Source organism: Scyliorhinus torazame, chromosome 2 (assembly GCF_047496885.1).
Source record: "Scyliorhinus torazame isolate Kashiwa2021f chromosome 2, sScyTor2.1, whole genome shotgun sequence".
Lineage (NCBI taxonomy): Eukaryota > Metazoa > Chordata > Chondrichthyes > Carcharhiniformes > Scyliorhinidae > Scyliorhinus > Scyliorhinus torazame.
This window is the reverse complement of record NC_092708.1, coordinates 12,470,156-12,490,513: the sequence shown is the minus strand read 5'-3', so window position 1 is coordinate 12,490,513 and position 20,358 is coordinate 12,470,156. Positions and strand designations below refer to the sequence as shown.

At 50.0% G+C, this 20,358-nt stretch overlaps 1 protein-coding gene across 1 annotated transcript in view; it reads right to left on the bottom strand.

Moving 5' to 3' along the window:
• The window catches only part of arpc2 (actin related protein 2/3 complex, subunit 2), a 64,926-nt gene that overhangs the window by 9,411 nt on the left and 35,157 nt on the right, over window positions 1-20,358 (bottom strand). The window contains exons 5-9 of the mRNA XM_072468637.1: window positions 16,138-16,324; window positions 13,350-13,443; window positions 10,461-10,587; window positions 9,075-9,175; window positions 4,176-4,276 (exon numbers count right to left, since the gene is read on the bottom strand). Of these exons, the coding sequence (XP_072324738.1) occupies window positions 4,176-4,276; window positions 9,075-9,175; window positions 10,461-10,587; window positions 13,350-13,443; window positions 16,138-16,324 (610 nt within the window). The remainder of the gene's footprint in view (window positions 1-4,175; window positions 4,277-9,074; window positions 9,176-10,460; window positions 10,588-13,349; window positions 13,444-16,137; window positions 16,325-20,358) is intronic.

The window sequence follows — 20,358 nt, the reverse complement described above, 5'->3', positions numbered from 1 at the left end:
ACAAACCGAGTTTCTCCAACCTGTCCTCATAGCTAATGCCCTCCATACCAGGCAACATCCTGGTCAACCTCCTTTGCATCCTCTCCAAAGGCTCCACATCCTCTGGTAGTGTGGCGACCAGAATTGAACACTATATTCCAAGCGTGGCCTAACTAAGGTTCTATATAGCTGCAACATGACTTGTCAATTCTTATACTCAGTGCCCCGGCCAATGAAGGCAAGCATGCCGTATGCCTTCTTGACTACCTTCTCCACCGGTGTTGCTCCTTTCAGTGACCTGTGGACCTGTACTCCTAGATCTCTCTGACTTTCAATACTCTTGAGGGTTCTACCATTCACTGTATATTCCCTGCCTGCATTAGACCTTCCAAAATGCATTACCTCACATTTGTCCGGATTAAACTGCATCTGCCATCTCTCCGCCCAAATCTCCAACTGATCAAAATCCTGCTGTATCCTCAGACAGTCCTCATCGCTATCCGCAATTCCATCAATCTTTGTGTCGTCTGCAAACTTACTAATCAGACCAGTTACATTTTCCTCCAAATCATTTCTATATACTACAAACAGCAAAGGTCCCAGCACTGATCCCTGCGGAACACCACTGGTCACAGCCCTCCAATTAGAAAAGCATCCTTCCATTGCTACTCTCTGCCTTCTATGACATACCCAGTTCTGTATCCATCTTGCCAGCTCACCCCTGATCCCGTGTGACTACACCTTTTGTACTAGTCTACCATGAGGGACCTTGTCAAAGGCCTTACTGAAGTCCATATGGACAACATCCACTGCCCTACCTGCATCAATCATCTTTGTGACCACTTCAAAAAACTATCTAGTGAGACACGACCCCCCCTACGGTGATCCCTACGGAACACAAGTCACAGCCCTCCATTCAGAAAAGCATCCTTCCACTACTACCCTCTGTCTTCTATGACCCGAGTAAATTCTGTATCCATCTTGCCAGCTCACTTCTGATTCCATGTGAATACACCTTCTGTACCAGTCTGCCATGAGGGACCTTGTCAAAGGCTTTACTGAAGTCCATATATACAACATCCATTGCCCTCCCCATATCAATCGTCTTCGTCACTACCTCGAAAAACTCGATCAAGCTAGTGAGACACGACCTCAGCTTCACAAAACCTGCCTCTTGCTAACACGTCCACTTGCTTCCAAATGGGAGTAAATCCTGTCTCGAAGAATCAAAGAACAAAGAAATGTACAGCACAGGAACAGGTCCTTCGGCCCTCCAAGCCCGTGCCGACCATGCTGCCCGTCTAAACTAAAATCTTCTACACTTCCTGTGTCCGTATCCTTCTATTCCCATCCTAATCATGTATTTGGCAAGATGCCCCTTAAATGTCACTATCGTCCCTGCTTCCACCACCTCCTCCGGTAGCGAGTTCCAGGCACCCACTACCCTCTGCGTAAAAAACTTGCCTCGTACATCTACTCTAAACCTTGCCCCTCTCACCTTAAACCTATGCCCCCCTAGTAATTGACCCCTCTACCATGGGGAAAAGCCTCTGACTATCCACTCTGTCTATGCCCCTCATAATTTTGTATACCTCTATCAGGTCTCCCCTCAACCTCCTTCGTTCCAGTGAGAACAAACCGAGTTTATTCAACCGCTCCTCATAGCTAATGCCCTCCATACCAGGCAGCATTCTGGTAAATCTCTTCTGCACCCTCTCTAAAGCCTCCACATCCTTCTGGTAGTGTGGCGACCAGAATTGAACACTATACTCCAAGTGTGGCCTAACTAAGGTTCTATACAGCTGCAACATGACTTGCCAATTCTTATACTCAATGCCCCGGCCAATGAAGGCAAGCATGCCGTATGCCTTCTTGACTACCTTCTCCACCTGTGTTGCCCCTTTCTTTTTTTTTAATTAAATATTTTATTGAAAATTTTTGGTGAACCAACACAGTACATTGTGCATCCTGTGCATCCTTTACACAATATTATAACAACACAAATAACAATGACCTATTTTATAAACAAAAAATGAATAAATAATAACAAAAATGAAAACTAGCCCTAATTGGCAACTGCCTTGTCACAAGTAAGTTGCCCCTTTCAATGACCTGTTGTCCTGTACACCTAGATCTCTTTGACTTTCAATACTCTTGAGGGTTCTACCATTCACTGTATATTCCCTGCCTGCATTAGACCTTCCAAAATGCATTACCTCACATTTGTCTGGATTAAACTCCATCTGCCATCTCTCCGCCCAAGTCTCCAAACAATCTAAATCCTGCTCCAATAATTTCCCCATCACTGACGTAAGGCTCACCAGCCTGTAATTACCTGGATTATCTTTGCTACCCTTTTTTATTATTTTTTTTTTCAAATTCAGAGTACCCGTTTCATTTTTTCCAATTAAGGGACAATTTAGAAGTTGAAGGGATCATAGAATTTACAGTGCAGGAGGCCATTCGGCCCATCGAGTCTGAACCGGCTCTTGGAAAGAGCACCCTACCCAAGGTCAACACCTCCACCCTATCCCCACAACCCAGCAACCCCACCCAACACTAAGGGCAATTTTGGACACGAAGGGCAATTTATCACCGCCAATCCACCTAACCTGCACATCTTTGGACTGTGGGAGGAAACCGGAGCACCCGGAGGTAACCCACACACACACATGGGGAGGACTTGCAGACTCCGCACAGACAGTGACCCAAGCCGGAATCGAACCTGGGACCCTGGAGCTGTGAAGCAATATAGCGTGGTCAATTCACCTACCCTGCACGTCTTTGGGTTGTGGGGGCGAAACCCACGCAAACACGGGGAGAATGTGCAAACTCCACACGGACAGTGACCCAGAGCCGGGAACGAACCTGGGACCTCGACGCCATGAAGCAGCAGTGCTAACCACTGCGCCACCGTGCTGCCCTTCTTAAACAAAGGAACAACAGTGGCTATTCACCAGTCCTCTAGGACCACTCCTGTAGCCAGTGAGGATACAAAGGTTTCTCTCAAAAGCCCCAGCAATTTCCGTCGATAAGTATTTGACAAAGGGCCGCCGCAGTTTATTTCATTGCTGTTTTCCATCTTCACACATTTCAAACAAGGAGCAGGGATCTTCTCCATGATTTATTTGCTACACTACTCCCCCCCCCCGCCCCCCAATGGACATCCATCCCGTGGGCACCGAGGCTATTCCCAAGGCTCTGATTGGCCTCCCTCAGAGCAGGGTCAGGGGTGAAAGCCCGGCTTTCCCAGTCCCACAGCTAGTTTGTTACCTCATGCCTCGGAAAAGCTGGTTAGTTGTGCTCACTGTGTGGCATCACAAAACTACTCTGGTTCCTATTACATTAAAAGCAGGTGTGATTCAATGTGGAGCTCTGATGTTTGCTTATTGTTGGTCGTGGTTAAGTGAGGATGTTTGCTTCATATTATTCGTCTGAGGAACGGTTTTGTATGGGCTGAATTCAATTTCAGTGGAGTGCAATGACCTAATCTATTAATCAAAGTGTTTAATATGGTTTGTAAAGCACTGACAAGTGATGCTTCATTTACAGCAGAATAAGCTCCAACAGGCCATTCAGATGTCCTTGCTTCAGCTCCTTCACTTGATCACTGCTCCACTCCTCCACCCACCCTCCAGAATCTACCCCCTCCCAAAGCAAGACCCTCCAGTTCTACCCTACATTGACAGCCCTGGGGCCCCGAGTGGGCTGGCCGGAGATGCGGGGTTGAGAGTTGGGCCCTTTTACAATCTCCAGCTTCAACCCAGTGAATCAGACAGATTGGCATCACAATGGGCGAAGATTGGGAGGCAGTGGCGTAGTGGCATTGTCACTGGACTAGTAATCCAGAGATCCAGTGAAATGCTCTGGGGACATGGGTTCGAATCCCACCAGGGCAGATGGTGGAATTTGAATTCAATAAAAAAATTTGGAATTAAAAGTCTAGTGACAAATATGAAACTATTGTCGATTGTTGTAAAAACCCATCTGGGTCACTAATGTCCTTTAGGGAAGGAAATCTGCCGCCCTTACCCGGTCTGGCCTACACGTGACTCCAGACCCACAGCAATGTGGTTGACTCTTAAATTCCCTCAGGGATGGGTAATAGATGCTGGCCCGGCCCGTGACGCCAACATCCCATAAACGAATAAAGGAAGAAAAAGATTCCCGGCCCCTCCCTCCTTGCTAGTACTTACGACATTGTTTTCATCTCTTTCTTCTCAGTCTCTGGCCGTGCCCGGTTCAAGACCTTCAGGAAGTCCGAGGTCTTGGCTCTCATGCGAGTGTGGATATAGGCCTGCAAGCAATATAAAGACAGCTCAAATATCAGCTGCCCTCAAGCCAGCCCAATGTTGAACCTCAGAAATATGTACAGTCCATCAAACTTATAGAGGGACTGATTATCATCGAATTTACAGTGCAGGAGGCCATTCGGCCCATCGAGTCTGCACCGACTCTTGGAAAGAGCACCCTACCCAAGGTCAACACCTCCACCCTATCCCCATAACCCAGTCCAACACTAAGGGCAATTTTGGAAACGGAAGGGCAATTTAGAATGGCCAATCCACCTAACCTGCACATCTTTGGACTGTGGGAGGAAACCGGAGCACCCGGAGGAGACCCACGCAGACACGGGGAGGATGTGCAGACTCCGCACAGACAGTGACCCAAGCCGGGAATCGAACCTGGGACCCTGGATCTGTGAAGCAATTGTGCTAACCACTGTGCTGCCGTGCTGCCCTACGTGGCGTTAGCTGTGGCGTTGGCTCATGGCAAATGGGTGTTGGTGCTGCAGGAATTACGACAGGAAGGTGTGACACTCATGAGGAGTGTGACAGGGTGCTCACGCTGCTTGCATAACCTTTAAACCGACATGATATTGTGATAGGTCAAGGTGCACTGATGCCACAGGTGGTGGAACAGTCACCGATATTCACCACTCAAGCCAGTGCAGAGAGTGATTACTTGATACCAGCACCTGATTGAACATTACAGAACCACCTCCCCCAAAGTAAGTCAATAACATGGTGTGGGAAGCAGGTGGCACAAAGGGCTTCGTCAAATCATGCAGCGCAGGATGCCATTTGTCCCATCAGGAGTATACTGGTCTTTGATCAGTTAATCCAACTAATCATAGAATTTACAGTGCAGAAGGAGGCCATTCGGCCCATCGAGTCTGCACCGGCTCTTGGAAAGAGCACCCTACCCAAGGTCCACACCTCCACCCTATCCCCATAACCCAGTAGCCCCACCTAACCCAAGGGCAATTTATCATGGCCAATCCACTTATCCTGCACATCTTTGGACTGTGGGAGGAAACCGGAGCACCCGGAGGAAACCCACGCAGACACGGGGAGAACGTGCAGACTTCGCCCAGACAGTCACCCAAGCCGGGAATCGAACCTGGGACCCTGGAGTTTGTGAAGCGGCAGTGCTAACCACTGTGCTACCGTGCTACGCTGGCATCCTTAGTACTGATAAAGAACAAAGAAAAGTACAGCACAGGAACAGGTCCTTCGGCCCTCCAAGCCTGCACCGCCCATGCTGCCCGTCTAAACTAATCTTCTACACTTCCGGGTCCGTATCCCTCTATTCCCATCCTATTCATATATTTGCCAAGATGCCCCTTAAATGTCACGATCGTCCCTGCTTCCACCACCTCCTCCGGCAGCGAGTTCCAGGCACCCACTACCCTGTGTAAAAAAACTTGCCTCGTACATCTACTCTAAACCTTGCCCCTCTCACCTTAAACCTATGCCCCCTAGTAATTGACCCCTCTACCCTGGGGAAAAGCCTCTGACTATCCACTGTCTATGCCCCTCATAATTTTGTATACCTCTATCAGGTCGCCCCTCAACCTCCATCGTTCCAGTGAGAACAAACCTAGTTTATTCAACCGCTCCTCAGCTAATGCCCTCCATACCAGGCAACATTCTGGTAAATCTCTTCTGCACCCTCTCTAAAGCCTCCACATCCTTCTGGTAGTGTGGCGACCAGAATTGAACACTATACTCCAAGTGTGGCCTAACTAAGGTTCTATACAGCTGCAACATGACTTGCCAATTCTTATACTCAGTGCCCCGGCCAATGAAGGCAAGCATGCCGTATGCCTTCTTGACTACCTTCTCCACCTGTGTTGCCCCTTTCAGTGACCTGTGGACCTGTACACCTAGATCTCTCTGACTGTAAATACTCGAGGGTTGAGACTTCCGGTGGCGGCTATGGAGGAGTAAGTCTCACATTTGGTGGCTCTCGATCCGGTTGGACTTTTGGACATGTCCCCCCGACTTTTTGGAACTTTTGAGCGCTGGATCTGAAGGCATAGGCACTCAGGCACTGATTCCAGACATAGGTGTATGAAATTAAGAAGCAGAAAGAATCACAAACAGCTGAAGAAGTGGGCAAACAAGGGCAGTGTAGAAGCTGCTGCTGAGGACAATATGGCCCATGTCCGGACCCCGGTGCAGACAGCCCAGCCAACGACAGAGCATCTGCTGAAGGTCATCCAAGAGGGCTTCACCGCGCTGAAACGGGACAGCTTAGACCCGATCCAGTAATCTATTGAGCGCCTGGAGCATAGGCTAGATGCCGAGGATCGGGCGATCCAGAAGCTGGAAAAGGCGCTGGAGGAGCAAGAGGATCACCAAACAGTGGTGGGGGCAGAGATGGAGAGGCTGTAGGGTCAACAAAAAAGGCTCCTGGAAAAGGTGGAGGACCTGGAAAATAGGTCTCGTCGGCAGATTTTGAGAATCGTTGGTCTCCCGGAGGGGGCTGAGGGAGAGGATGCCACAGCGTATGTGGCGGACATGTTCCAGAAGCTGTTGGGGGATGATGTCTTCCCTCGCCCGGTGGGGGGGAGACAGGGCGCACAGAGTGCTGGCAAGGTGGCCACGAGCCCCCCCCCTTGAGCGATGGTGGTCAGGTTCCAGGACAAAGAGCGGGTGCTACAGTGGGCCAAGCGCAGGCGGAGCTGCCATTGGAATAACAGTGTCTTGCGCATCTACCAGGATCTAAGCGTGGAGGTGGTCAGAAGGGCAGGCGACAGGCAAGTCAAAGAGATTCTGTTTAAGATGCAGGTGAAGTTTGGGCTGCTGTACCCGGCACGCCTGTGGGTCACGCACGAGGGACGGCACCATTACTTTGAGGAGCCCGAGGATGCAATGGACTTCGCCAAGAGAGAAGGGCTGGTGCCGAACTGAGGACTTTTTGGACTTGTGTTAAAAAGACACTGAGCGATGTTTACACGTTTTTTCTTGTGTTGTGATTTTTCTCCTTTCCTCTCCTGTATTTGAGTTTTCGCTGGAAAACAGGGTAGTTAAGGTATTTGGTGCCAGGGGCTTTTTGTCTTTGGATCGGGGTGTTTGGAAGCGTCTATTACTTATTCTGTTTTATTCGATTTGCACTTTGGGGGCGAATGGAGGCTGCTTCGTGCAGGGGCGCCAGCTTGGCAGCCCTGGTTACGGCACCCCTGCCGCTCCCGCCAGCACGGTACTCCACCAGCCCTACAGTGGTGGCGACTTTGCGGATCTGGGGCCAATGGAGAAGGCACGTCGGGGAAGTGAGAGAATTTGGTCCCCAATCTGCGACAATCACCGGTTTGTCCCGGGGAATATGGACGGTGGGTTCGGAGCATGGCGGAGGGCTGGGATTGAGAGGATGGGGGATTTGTTCTTGGAAGGGAGCTTCCCGAGCATGAGGGCGTTAGAGGAGAAATTTGGGCTGGCGAGAGAGAATGAGTTCAGGTACTTGCAGGTGCGGGACTTTCTACGCAGACAGATTCTGTTCTTCCCAATCCTGCCACTTAGGGGGATCCAGGACAGGGATGGGTGGGGGAGGGGATGGTCTCGGATATATATAAAGAACTTATGGGAGCAGAGGAGACGCAGATCCAAGGAGCTGAAGCTTAAGTGGGAAGAGGAGCTCGGGGGTGAGATGGAAGAGGGCTTATGGGCGGAGGTGTTGAGTAGGGTAAACACGACCGCAACATGCGCTCGGCTCAGCCTGATTCAATTCAGTCGTCCACATTGGATTGGATTTTTTTTATTGTCACATGTACCGAGGTGCAGTGAAAAGTATTTTTCTGCGAGCAGTTCAACAGATCATTAAGTACATGGGAAGAAAAAGTGGATCTGATGGGGAGAGCTCACAGAGAGTCGCTTCGCTCTGGCGCCATCTTGGAAATGACGGTGGCCCGGATGAGTAAATGTTTTGGATTGGAGGACAGGTGCGCCAGATGTTTGGGAGGACCGGCGAACCATGCCCACATGTTCTGGGCATGTCCAAAACTCAGGGGGTACTGGGGGTTCGCGGACGTTATGTCCCGGGCGCTGAAAACAAGGGTGGTGATGAGTCCAAAGGTGACAATTTTTGGGGTTTCGGAGGACCCGGGAGTCCAGGAGAGAGAGGCGCTGCCGTTCTGGCCTTTGCTTCCCTGGTAGCCCGGCGACCAACTCTGTTGGCATGGAGGGACCTAAAGCCCCCGAAGTCGGAGGCCTGGTTATCGGATATGGCGAGCTTTCTCGGTCTGGAGAAAATCAAGTTCGCTTTGAGAGGGTCACTGTCAGGGTTTGCCCGGAGGTGGCAACCATTCATCGACTTCTTCGCGGAAAATTAATCATCAGCAGGGGGGGGGGGGGGGGTTTAGGGTAACGTAGATTAGGGGGGTAGTTAGGCTGGTCCTTGTAGGAGGGGAGCTGGTTTTCTTGCGCTATATTGATTGTTCTTTGCACACTGTTTTATATTGTTGTTGTTTACTATGCCAAAATGTCTTAATAAAATTGTTTAGCGAAAAAAAAAAATATTCTGGAGGGTTCTACCATTCACTGTATAGTCCCTACCTGTATTAGACCTTCCAAAATGCATTACCTAAATGAATGACCCCCAAGCCCTGCAATCCAGTCAAAAATATACAGGACCCGAGAACATTCCAATGCCCAGTTCAGGATTCCGACTTCCACATGGGGAAGAAAAGTGTTGGTAGCAGCAGTGGGTCCTCGGTACAAATGAGACAGCTCCTGCCCCGTCCGCAGAGAGCTCAGAGCTCATTACCACTGGGCAGCGACGGAACGCTGGAGCACACGGGTCTGCCAACTCACCTTGGAGCATTTGATGTGGTAATGCAGGTAATCCCTGAAGGTGTGGATCAGGTTGATGGTGTTGTCACGAGTGTTGGGGTTGGTGTGTCGGGGAAACAGCACTGGCAAAAGAGAAACAAAAATGGTCAGTGGGATAAAGTCTGTCACAGCAGCACCAGAGCACTGGGATGCAGCTCCCGATTCTAGACTCCTCACAACACCGCACACAACCCAGCTCCCATATCAAAAACACAAATGGTACACCAATTCTGGGATGTTACTTCACTGCAAAAATATTATGTGGTTTAGTTTGGAATGATTTGTCTGTATTGAACAAATTTGCCCGGTTTAGGGAGATGATATTTCACTGCCATAAGATTGCACTGTGTCGGGACTAACATATTAATATGTCAGTCCCTACATATTAGCATTAGGGCAGCACGGTAGCACAAGTGGATGGCACTATGGCTTCACAGCGCCAGGGTCCCAGGTTCGATTCCCCGCTGGGTCACTCTCTGTGCGGAGTCTGCACATTCTCCCAGTGTGTGCGTGGGTTTCCTCCGGGTGCCCTGGTTTCCTCCCACAGTCCAAAGACGTGCAGGTTAGGTGGATTGGCCATTCTAAATTGCCCTTAGTGACCAAAAAAGGTTAGGAAGGGTTATTGTGTTACAGGGATAGGGTGGAAGTGAGTGCTTAAGTGGGTCGGTGCAGACTCGATGGGCCTCATACTGCACTGTATGTTCTATGGATAAAGGACTGGTTAGCTAGTACACAGTAGGGGGAAATGGGTCTTTTTCAGATTGGAAAGCTGTAACTAGTGGAGTGCCACGGGGATTAATGCTGGGGCCTCAACCTTTTTCAATCTACATCAATGACTTGGATCAATGGGCTGGATGTACCTTCGCTAAATTTGCTGATGACACAGTAAGCTTCAGGCGGAATCTGTATCTAACCCCGTGCTGTACCTGTCCTGGGAGCGTTTGATGGGGACAGTGTAGAGGGAGCTTTACTCTGTATCTAACCCCGTGCTGTACCTGTCCTGGGAGTGTTTGATGGTGGCAGTGTGGAGGGAGCTTTACTCTGTATCTAACCCCGTGCTGTACCTGTCCTGGGAGTGTTTGATGGGGACAATGTAGAGGGAGCTTTACTCTGTATCTAACCCCGTGCTGTACCTGTCCTGGGAGTGTTTGATGGGGACAGTGTAGAGGGAGCTTTACTCTGTATCTAACCCCGTGCTGTGCCTGTCCTGGGAGTGTTTGATGGGGAGAGTGTAGTGAGCTTTATTTTGGATACCAACCTTCTTGCCAATGGCAAGAAGGTTCCCCTCAACCTGAACATTGGAGATTCTGAATCTTGGCTCACACCGAAACATCATCGGCCACCCACTGGCAGCGAGGCAGAACTTACCGAAAGTGATGTAGCCGATGTTGTCGCCCATTGCTGCATCCGTGTCTTTCAGCTCCAGCGGAGGCTCTCTGTGATTGAACAGAACCTGGGGAGCTGTGTGACTCGCTCTCCGACCTTCTTTGAACTCCTGAGACAGGGCAACAATGGGGAAAAAATATATCAGCAAAGCCGATGAAGTGGCTGGGGTCAGCTCCATAGCCGGAGATTTGTCGATCACCTTTCTGGGCGCAAGGGGAGCTTTAGCCGTTCTAAAGCCTCACATAGGCCGAACTGAATATGTCCCAAACATTCGTCCCACTCTCCATCAGGGGGAGTGCACCCACCCCCACATTAATGTGTTTTACAGTCACGCACACCCCAGGCTCAGATGTTGGCCCCCTTTCCTACCAGTGCACGATATTGCTATTTCCCCAGAGTACAGCTCCCCTACCAAAGAGTGTTCCTCAGGTACAGCCCACAGCTGCTGGAACTCTCTAGTGTCGAAGTGAAAGTCCAGGCCCATTCACTGGCGTTCCTGCAACATGTCTATAACAATGGAAGTGTACAATAATATTTAAATAAAGCACAAAGAACATGGAGGAATCTGTTGCCATTTGAATGGACACCAGCTACACTCTTCCACCACCCCATAACCCTGCCTCTGATTAATAAAGGAGAATCATAGGAACATCGGAATTAGGAGAAGTCAACAATTAAGCCCTTCGAGCCTGCTCCGCCATCCAATCAGATCATGGCTGATCTCTTCCTGGTCTCAAAGCTACCTCTGTACCTGTTCTCCATTTCCCCTTAACCCGTTTTTTTAAAATCAGAAATATATCTATCTCTCTCTTGAAATCATTCAATGATTCGGACTCCACTGCACCGTGGGGCAGCGAGTTCCACAAATTCACCATCCTCTGCGAGAAGTAGTTCCTCCTCGTCTCAGTTTTAAATCTACCGCCTCTCAACCAAAATCCATGACCTCTCGTTCTAGATTGCCCCACAAGGGGGAATATTTGGTCCATATTTACTTTATCAATTCCTTTAGTATTTTATACACCTCGATCAGATCCCCTCTCATCCTTCTAAACTCCAGCGAGTACAAGTCCAAACTGTTAAATCTTTCCTCATACGTCAACTCTTTCCCGGAATCAATCTGGTGACCCTCCTCTGAACTCCCTCCAATGCCACCACATCCTTCCTCAAATAAGGAGACCAAAACTGGACCCGATACTCCAGATGTGGTCTGACCAACACCCTATACAATTGCAACAACACTTCTCTACTTTAATACTCCCGTCCTTTAGCAACAAACACTAACATTCCATTTGCCTTTTTAATTACAGGCTGTAGCTGCGTACAGACTTTCTGCGATTTATGAACAAAGTCACCCAGATCCCTCTGCCCAGACGCATCTTCAATCTGATTTCCATTTAGGTAATAATTTGCCTTTCTATCTTTTCGGCCAAAATGGATAACCTCACACTCATCTACATTAAACTCCATCTGCCAGATTTTAGCCCACTCGCCGAGCCGATCTATATCTGTCTGTAAAATCTCTTCTTCACTCACCTGTTTTAGTATCATCCGCAATTTTTCTATGTTACCCTCTGACCCCACTTGCAGATTATTTCTATAGATTGTAAACAGTTGAGGTCCGAGGACTGACCCCTGCGGCACCCCCAGTTACAGCCGGCCAGAGAAGGACCCATTTAACCCGACCCCCTGCTTTCTGTCAGTCAGTCAATCCTCAATCCAATCTAGTGCTATACCCCCAATCCTCTGCAATCTCACCTTCTGAATCATTCTTTTATGCGGCACCTTGTCAAATGCCTCCTGGAAGTCTAGATATACCACATCCAGAGGTTCCCCATTATCTACCTTGCTGGTTACATCCTCAAAGAACTCAAGCAAGTTTGTCAAGCATGACTTGCCCTTCAAAAAACCATGCTGACAATGGTGGATTGAGCTTTGTCTTTCCAAATGTTCATCTCCTCCTAACTAATTGATTCCAGCAACTTCCCCATCACGGAGGTCAAGCTAACTGGTCTATAGTTTCCTACTTTTTGCCCCTCTCCCTTTTTGAATAGGGGCATCACATTAAAGTGTTTCCAATCCACCGGGACCTTTCCAGAATCCAGGGAATTCTGAAATATCATAACCACTGCATACACTATCTCTGCTGTCACCTCCTTAATACCCACGGGTGCAGGCCATCAGGTCCTGGAGACTTATCTGCCTTTAATCCCACCAGTTTGTTCAATACCACCTCCCTAATGATGGTTTTTGCACCAAGTTCCTCTGCATTACTTGTAGTTTTTGGAAATGTTCATTATCTTCTACCGTGAAGACAGGCAAAATATTGGTTCAGTGCCTCCGCCATGTCTCTGTGCCCCATTATTACCTCACCAGTATTGTCCTCTAAAGAGCCAACATTTACTTTAGCTATTCTCTTCACTGATAAAAAGAGTATCAGTGTTTTGGCTTTTGCACATTCTGCTCCTCACTCTGGCATGCTTCCAGTCAACTGTGAGCTGACATTCTGCTGTTTGAAGAGTTTCAAATTACAACCAGTAATTACAGTAAAGCCGGACAAAAGTGAGACCATTTCACAGAAAGTGCAGCTGACTTCAAAAAACCCTGAATTAAGCGAAGAGTTTAGACTGAACCGTCACTGATAGGTCCATGCTCTCACCACATGCAGGGGACATGGCTCAGGGCGAGGTGTAAGCAAGCTGGGGGGGGGGGGGGGGTGAGGGTCATAACAAAGGCATATTCACGGATGGGGGTATTCGGGTGTGGAGAGGGGGGGGGGGGCGGGGGTGGCTTGAGGGTCACACTTGACTCAGGCGTATGGAGTTGCTGGTGGGGGTGAGCCAGTTGTCAATTGTCTTGTCCAGCTCCTCCTACCTGCATGAAGACCTTCCCAATCACAACATCATCGTCATCCTTGAATACTGTGCTGAAGACCACCGTCACTCGGTCCTTTTTGGCCTCCACATACCTGGAAGGCAGCAGATTCACAGATCAATCACATGCTCCACAAAAGCAATTTCCCCTCCGAATGTAAACATATAAAAGAGGGTCCACGCGATCGTACAGTTCCGCAACAGAACGGTGCAGAGGGTCCAGGGGATCGCACGGTCCCGCAACAGGACGGTACAGAGGGTCCAGGGGATCGCACGGTCTCGCAACAGAGCGGTGCAGAGGGTCCAGGGGATCGCACGGGCCCGCAACAGAACGGTGCAGAGGGTCCAGGGGATCGCACGGGCCCGCAACAGAACGGTGCAGAGGGTCCAGGAGATCGCACGGTCCCGCAACAGAACGGTGCAGAGGGTCCAGGGGATCGCACGGTCCCGCAACAGAGCGGTACAGAGGGTCCAGGGGATCGCACAGTTCCGCAACAGAGCGGTACAGAGGGTCCAGGGGATCGCACAGTTCCGCAACAGAGTGGTACAGAGGGTTCAGGGGATCACACGGTTCCGCAACAGAATGGTACAGAGGGTCGAGGGGATCGTACGGTCCCGCAACAGAACGATGCAGAGGGTCCAGGCGATCGCACGGTCCAGCGGATCGCACGGTCCCGCAACAGAGGGTCCAGGGGAGCGCACGGTCCCGCAACAGAGCGGTACAGAGGGTCCATTCGATTGCACGGTCCCGCAACAGAGGGTCCAGGGGAGCGCACGGTCCCGCAACAGAGCGGTACAGAGGGTCCAGGGGATCGCACAGTCCCGCAACAGAGCGGTACAGAGGGTCCAGGCGATCGCACGGTCCCGCAACAGAGCGGCGCAGAGGGTCCAGGGGAGCACACGGTCCCGCAACAGAGCAGTGCAGAGGGTCCAGCGGATCCCACGGTCTCGCAACAGAGCAGTACAGAGGGTCCAGGGGAGCACACGGTCCCGCAACAGAGCGGTACAGAGGGTCCAGGGGATCGCACGGTCCCGCAACAGAGCGGTGCAGAGGGTCCAGCGGATCCCACGGTCTCGCAACAGAGCAGTACAGAGTGTCCAGGGGAGCGCACGGTCCCGCAACAGAGCGGTACAGAGGGTCCAGGAGATTGCACGGTCTCGCAACAGAACCGTGCAGCTGGTGTCAGTAGAGATTTGGGATGAAAGACTACTTCATACACAAAGTGGGACAGCAGGAATGCTGGACTGAGAGTCAGTTAATGACGGAATCTATTGGGCTACAAACACCTGATCTGGTCATGCTGACCCCAAAACCTTGGAGATCAAAGGTCCCAGGATCCATTCAGATCGAATTTATAAGGAATTCTATAGATTTTACGATGCGAGTTTGTAACCGAGTTTAATATTCCAAATCTAAAACGGCACCTGCCATGGTTTGCTGGAAAGGTTTTAGTCTATGCTTGACTTGGGTGTTGTGGATTCCCTGCCTCTGGTCTCCCATTGTAACTATTATTTCAGGGTGGGACATCTTTGATTAACAGGGCAGGCTACACCTTTTTGAACCTCCCTTTGAACTATTTTTGATTCCAAAGCCAAAAGCAGGCTGGTTCCCTCCGTTCTTTGTTCCCTATTATACTGGCCATTACAGAGCTCGCTGGAAGAACAAAGAAAAGTACAGCACAGGAACAGGCCCTTCGGCCCTCCAAGCCCGTGCCGACCATGCTGCCCGTCTAAACTAAAATCTTCTACACTTCCTGGGTCCGTATCCCTCTATTCCCATCCTATTCATGTATTTGTCAAGATGCCCCTTAAACGTCACGATTGTCCCTGCTTCCACCACCTCCTCCGGCAGCGAGTTCCAGGTACCCACTACCCTGTGTGAGATTTGTGTTGTTGGATGAGCAGAAGAGAGCCCGGGAGCTCAGCAGAGCTTTCAACAAAATCTGCAGGTGACGCACCTCCGTGTGGGGGACCAGGTCAAGCTGAGCAAGGGATGGGTGGGTCAGGCATTTCACTCAGGGTTTGACTCAAAGTCACGGGAGGGAGGGGCATTCTGTGGAGTGAAAAGATGGGGTTTGTGAATGCGAAGGAAGTGATGGACCTGGGTGGGTGATGTGTGATGGTGAGCGGGGTGTTGGGAGGAGACGCCGGTGGTGTTGGTGAATGCATACGCACCGAATTGGGCCATTGTGGGGTTTGTGAGGGGGTTGTCGGGAGTAATCCGGACTTGGCCATGCACCAGTTGCTTATGGGAGGGGACTGTAATTGTGTGCTGGTGCAGAGGGTGGACAGGTCGAGTCCCAGGTCAATGGTAAGGCTGCGGATGGCGAAGGAGGGTTTATGGAAAGGATGGGTATGGTGGACCCGTGGCGACTTAAGAACCCGGGGGAGGGAGTCCTCCTTCTTCTCGCATATGTACAAGGTATACTCCAGAATTGAAGTTTTTGTGGTGAGCCGGGAGGTTCTGGTGTGGGCAGAGTACGCGGGGATAGTAATCTCAGACCACGTGCAGCACTGGCTGGAGATTCGATTTAGATCGGGGACGGGAGCAGAGGCTGGTTCAGAGGTTGGATTTGGGGTCTGTTAGCAGGCAGAGGGTTTTGTGATAAGGTGCGGTCAGTGATTAAGGGCTACGTGGAGTCGAACCAACGAGAAACGCACAGAAACCGGAGGATGGGAAAAGAGTTTTGAGCAACAGTTTGAAAGTGACAAAGTGGGAGATGGGCAGCTTTCCAGTAAAATGAATCTTGTCCAGACACTGCATCTTCTCCCCATCCCTGAACACTCACATAGTCTCGTCTTCACGATAGTGGATCAACGCCCGTTTCTCTCCTTCCTTCCCCTCCGCCTGAAAGTTGAAGTACTTCTCAAAGACAGAGGCAAAGCAATTCCTTTTCAGCATGCCAGCCTGATGTACCACTTCATCCTTGTTGGATGGAATATTTTCCAGATCGAACTGCAGAGATACATTGTACCCTGTAAACGACAAAGGGAGGCCTCAGTTTGGTCAAAACAATACCCCCAACAAGAACCAAGATTGCTCCATTCTACAACAGTGGGTCACACACTGGCAAATAGCATCACTATAGAGGATCATAGAATTTACAGTGCAGAAGGAGGCCATTCGGCCCATCGAGTCTGCACCGGCTCTTGGAAAGAGCACCCCACCCAAGGTCCACACCTCCACCCTATCCCCATAACCCAGTAACCCCACCCAACACTAAGGGCAATTTTGGACACTATGGGCAATTTAGCATGGCCAATCCACCTAACCCGCACATCTTTGGACTGTGGGAGGAAACCGGAGCACCCGGAGGAAACCCACGCACACACGGGGAGGATGTGCAGACTCCGCACAGACAGTGACCCAAGCCGGAATCGAACCTGGGACCCTGGAGCTGTGAAGCATTTGTGCTATCCGCAATGCTACCGTGCTGCCCCAATATAGAATTTACAGTGCAGAAGGAGGCCATTTGGCCCATCGAGTCTGCACCAGCTCTTGCAAAGAGCACACTACCCAAGCCCACACCTCCACCCTATCCCCATAACCCAGTAACCCCACCCAACACCAAGGGCAATTTATCATGGCCAATCCACCTAACCCACACATCTTTGGACTGTGGGCGGAAACCGGAGCACCCATTAAACCATTATACAGCTTCCATTCCAATAATAACTGTAAATCAGGGGGTGGAAAGGGAAACTTGGTGAAATGACAATCACCGGGAAAATTGCACTGAGCGCGCTGCGGCTGATAGGTCTCCGTGGCCTGATGGGCTTCAACCGAGGGTCTGACAAGAGGTGCCTAATGAGATGGCTGATGCGTTGGTGTTAATTTCCCAAAGTTCATTAGGCTCTGGAAAGGCTGCATAATGGTAAATATTACCCCTCTATTAAGGAGGTGAGAGAGACAGAAAGCAGGAAATTATAGACCAGTGAGTTTGTGGCTGTTGCGGGGATGGTGTTAGAATCAATCGTTTAAAGAGGTTTTAACGGGCAGCACAGTGGCGCAGTGGTTAGCACTGGGGCTACGGCGCTGAGGACCCGGGTTCAAATCTGGCCCCGGGTCACTGTCCGTGTGGAGTTTGCACATTCTCCCCGTGTCTGTGTGGGTTTCATCCCCACAACCCAAAGATGTGCTGGTTAGGTAGATTGGCCGTGCTAAATTGCCCCTTAATTGGAAAAAAAATAATTTGGTACTGTAAATTTATTAGAAAAAAAGAGGTTTTAGTACTCCTGTTTCCTCCCACAGTCCAAAGATTTGCAGGTTAAGTGGATTGGCCGTGCATAAATTTCCCCTTAGTGTCCAAAGTTGTGAGGGTTAGGTAGGGTTACGGGGATAGGGTGGGGGAGTGCGCCGACGCAGGGTGCTCTTTCAGAGGATCAGTGCAGACTCGATGGGCCGTATGGCCACCTTCTGCATTGCAGGGATTCGATGTTTAAGACCCTATTAATAGTAGAGTCTGCAGCAACCCTCCAAAAGAGCCCCCTACCCAGGCCCACTCCCCCCTACCCAGGCCCACTCCCCCCTACCCAGGCCCACTCCCCCCTACCCAGGCCCACTCCCCCCTACCCAGGCCCACTCCCCCCTACCCAGGCCCACTCCCCCCTACCCAGGCCCACTCCCCCCTACCCAGGCCCCCCATAATCCCACCTCACCTGCACATGTTTGGATATCAAGGGACAATTTAGCATGGCCAATCCACCTAGCCTGCACATGTTTGGACTGCAAAAAAAGGCTTTGGATTGGGTAAGGCAGGTTTTATTAGAATAATGCAGGATCTGGCCAAAGTAGATTAGGAACAGCTTGGGCGCAACATATTTCCTTTGGGGTGAAATGTGGGAACAATAAGCACAGAAAGCTCTGGATATCTAGGAATATTCAGGACTGGGTGAGAAAGAAAGGAGAGTCTTTGCAGGTACAAAGGGAGCAAATCTGTAGAGGCCGGAGTGGAGTACAGAGGGGGAACTTAAAAAGCAATTAGGAGAGCTAAGAGGGTGCATAAAACAGCACTGGTGGGTAGGATTAGGGAGAATCTCAAAATATTATATTAGCATATTAAGGGGAAGAGGATAACCAGGGAAAGAATAAGGCCCATTGGTTAGCCAGAGGACATTCGGAGGGTGTGAAGCGAGCACTTCACATCTGTCTTCACGCGGGAAGAGGATGTAGGTAGAGAATTCGGGGGGAGGGACTGTGAGGTTCTTGAACAGTTTACATAGGGAGTAAGAGATATTGGAGGTTTTGGCAGGCTTAAAAGCGGACAATTCCTAGGCTTGGATGAGTTGCATGCCAGGCTGCTATGGGAAGGAAGGGAGGATTTACAGCAGCTCTGACCCAAGTATTTAATTCCTCTCTGGCCACAGGGGAAGCCAGAGGATTGGAGGACAGCTAATATGTTTCAACTTTTCAAGAAAAAGATAAACCAGGGAATTACAGACCAGTGATTCCCACATCAGTTTGTAGGGAAACCATTAGAGAAAATTCAGAAGGAGAAAAATTAATATCCACGTGTGTGTGTGTTGGTGGTGGTGGGGGGGGGGTAGTTGGAGGAGGTTTGATCAGGGGTAGGCAGTGCGGTTTTGTTAGAGGGAGGTAATATCTAGTGAATTTGTTGAGGATATGATCGGGTGTGTAGATGAGGGTAGTGCAGTTGATGTAGCTTATAAGGATTTCAGCAAAACCTTTGACAAGGTCCCACGTGGGAGATTGATAAAGAAGGTAAAAGCACATGGCACCCAGGGTAACTCGGCAAGTTGGATTGAAAACTGGCTCAGTGGTAGGAGAGAGGGTAGTGGCAGAAGGTGGTTTGTGCGGCTGGAGACCAGTGTCCAGTGGTATATAAACAATATAGAGAATGTGTGGGCGATAAGTAGGTTTGTGGATGACACGAAGATTGGCAGGGTGGTTAATAGCGAGTCTTGGGTTGCAGGAAGATACAGATGAGTCAGTCAGTTGGGAAGATCAGTGACAAATGGAATTTCACCCTGGAAAGTGCGAGCTGATGCACTTTGGGAGGAGTAACAAGACAAAGGATTACTCAGTGAATGGCAGGACACTAGGAAGCTCAGGGGAACAGAGGGATCTTGGGTGCCTGCCCACATATTACAGAAGGCAGCAGGACAGGTTAATAGGGTAGTTAAGAAGGCATACAGGACACATGCCTTTATCAGTCATTGAGGAAGGAGCAGCGCTCCGAAAGCTAGTGTTTGAAACAAACCTGTTGGACTTTAACCTGGTGTTGTAAGACTTCGTACTGTGCTCACCCCAGTCCAACGCCAGCATCTCCACATCATGTTTATCAGTCATGGCATTGATTATAAGAGCAGGGAGGTTATGTTGAAGCTGTACAGGACTTTGGTGGGGCCCAGCTGGAGTACGGTGTTCCATTCTAATCACCTCTCTACAGGAAGGGTGTGATTGCACTGGAGGGGGTGCAGAGGAGATTCACCACGATGTTGCCTGGGATGGAGCGTCTGAGTTATTAAGTGAGGCTGGATAGACTTGGGTTGTTTTCTTTACAGCGGAGAATGTTGGGGGAGGACCTGATTGAGGTGCGCAACATGATGAGGGCATGAACAGGGTGGATCCTAGGTTGAAGGATAATAACAAAGTGCAGAGGATACCAGAAGTCTGCAGAGGGATTTGGATAGGCTAAGTGAATGGGCTAGGGTCTGGCAGATGGAATACAATGTTGACAAATGTGAGGTTATCCATTTTGGTAGGAATAACAGCAAAAGGAATTATTACTTAAATGATAAAATATTAAAACATGCTGCTGTGCAGAGGGACCTGGGTGCGCTAGTGCAGGAGTCGCAAAAAGTCGGTTTACAGGTGCAACAGGTGATTAAGAAGGCAAATGGAATTTTGTCCTTCATTGCTAGAGGGATGGAGTTTAAGACTAGGGAGATTATGCTGCAATTGTATAAGGTGTTAGTGAGGCCACATCTGGAGTATTGTGTTCAGTTTTGGTCTCCTTACCTGAGAAAGGACGTACTGGCGTTGGAGG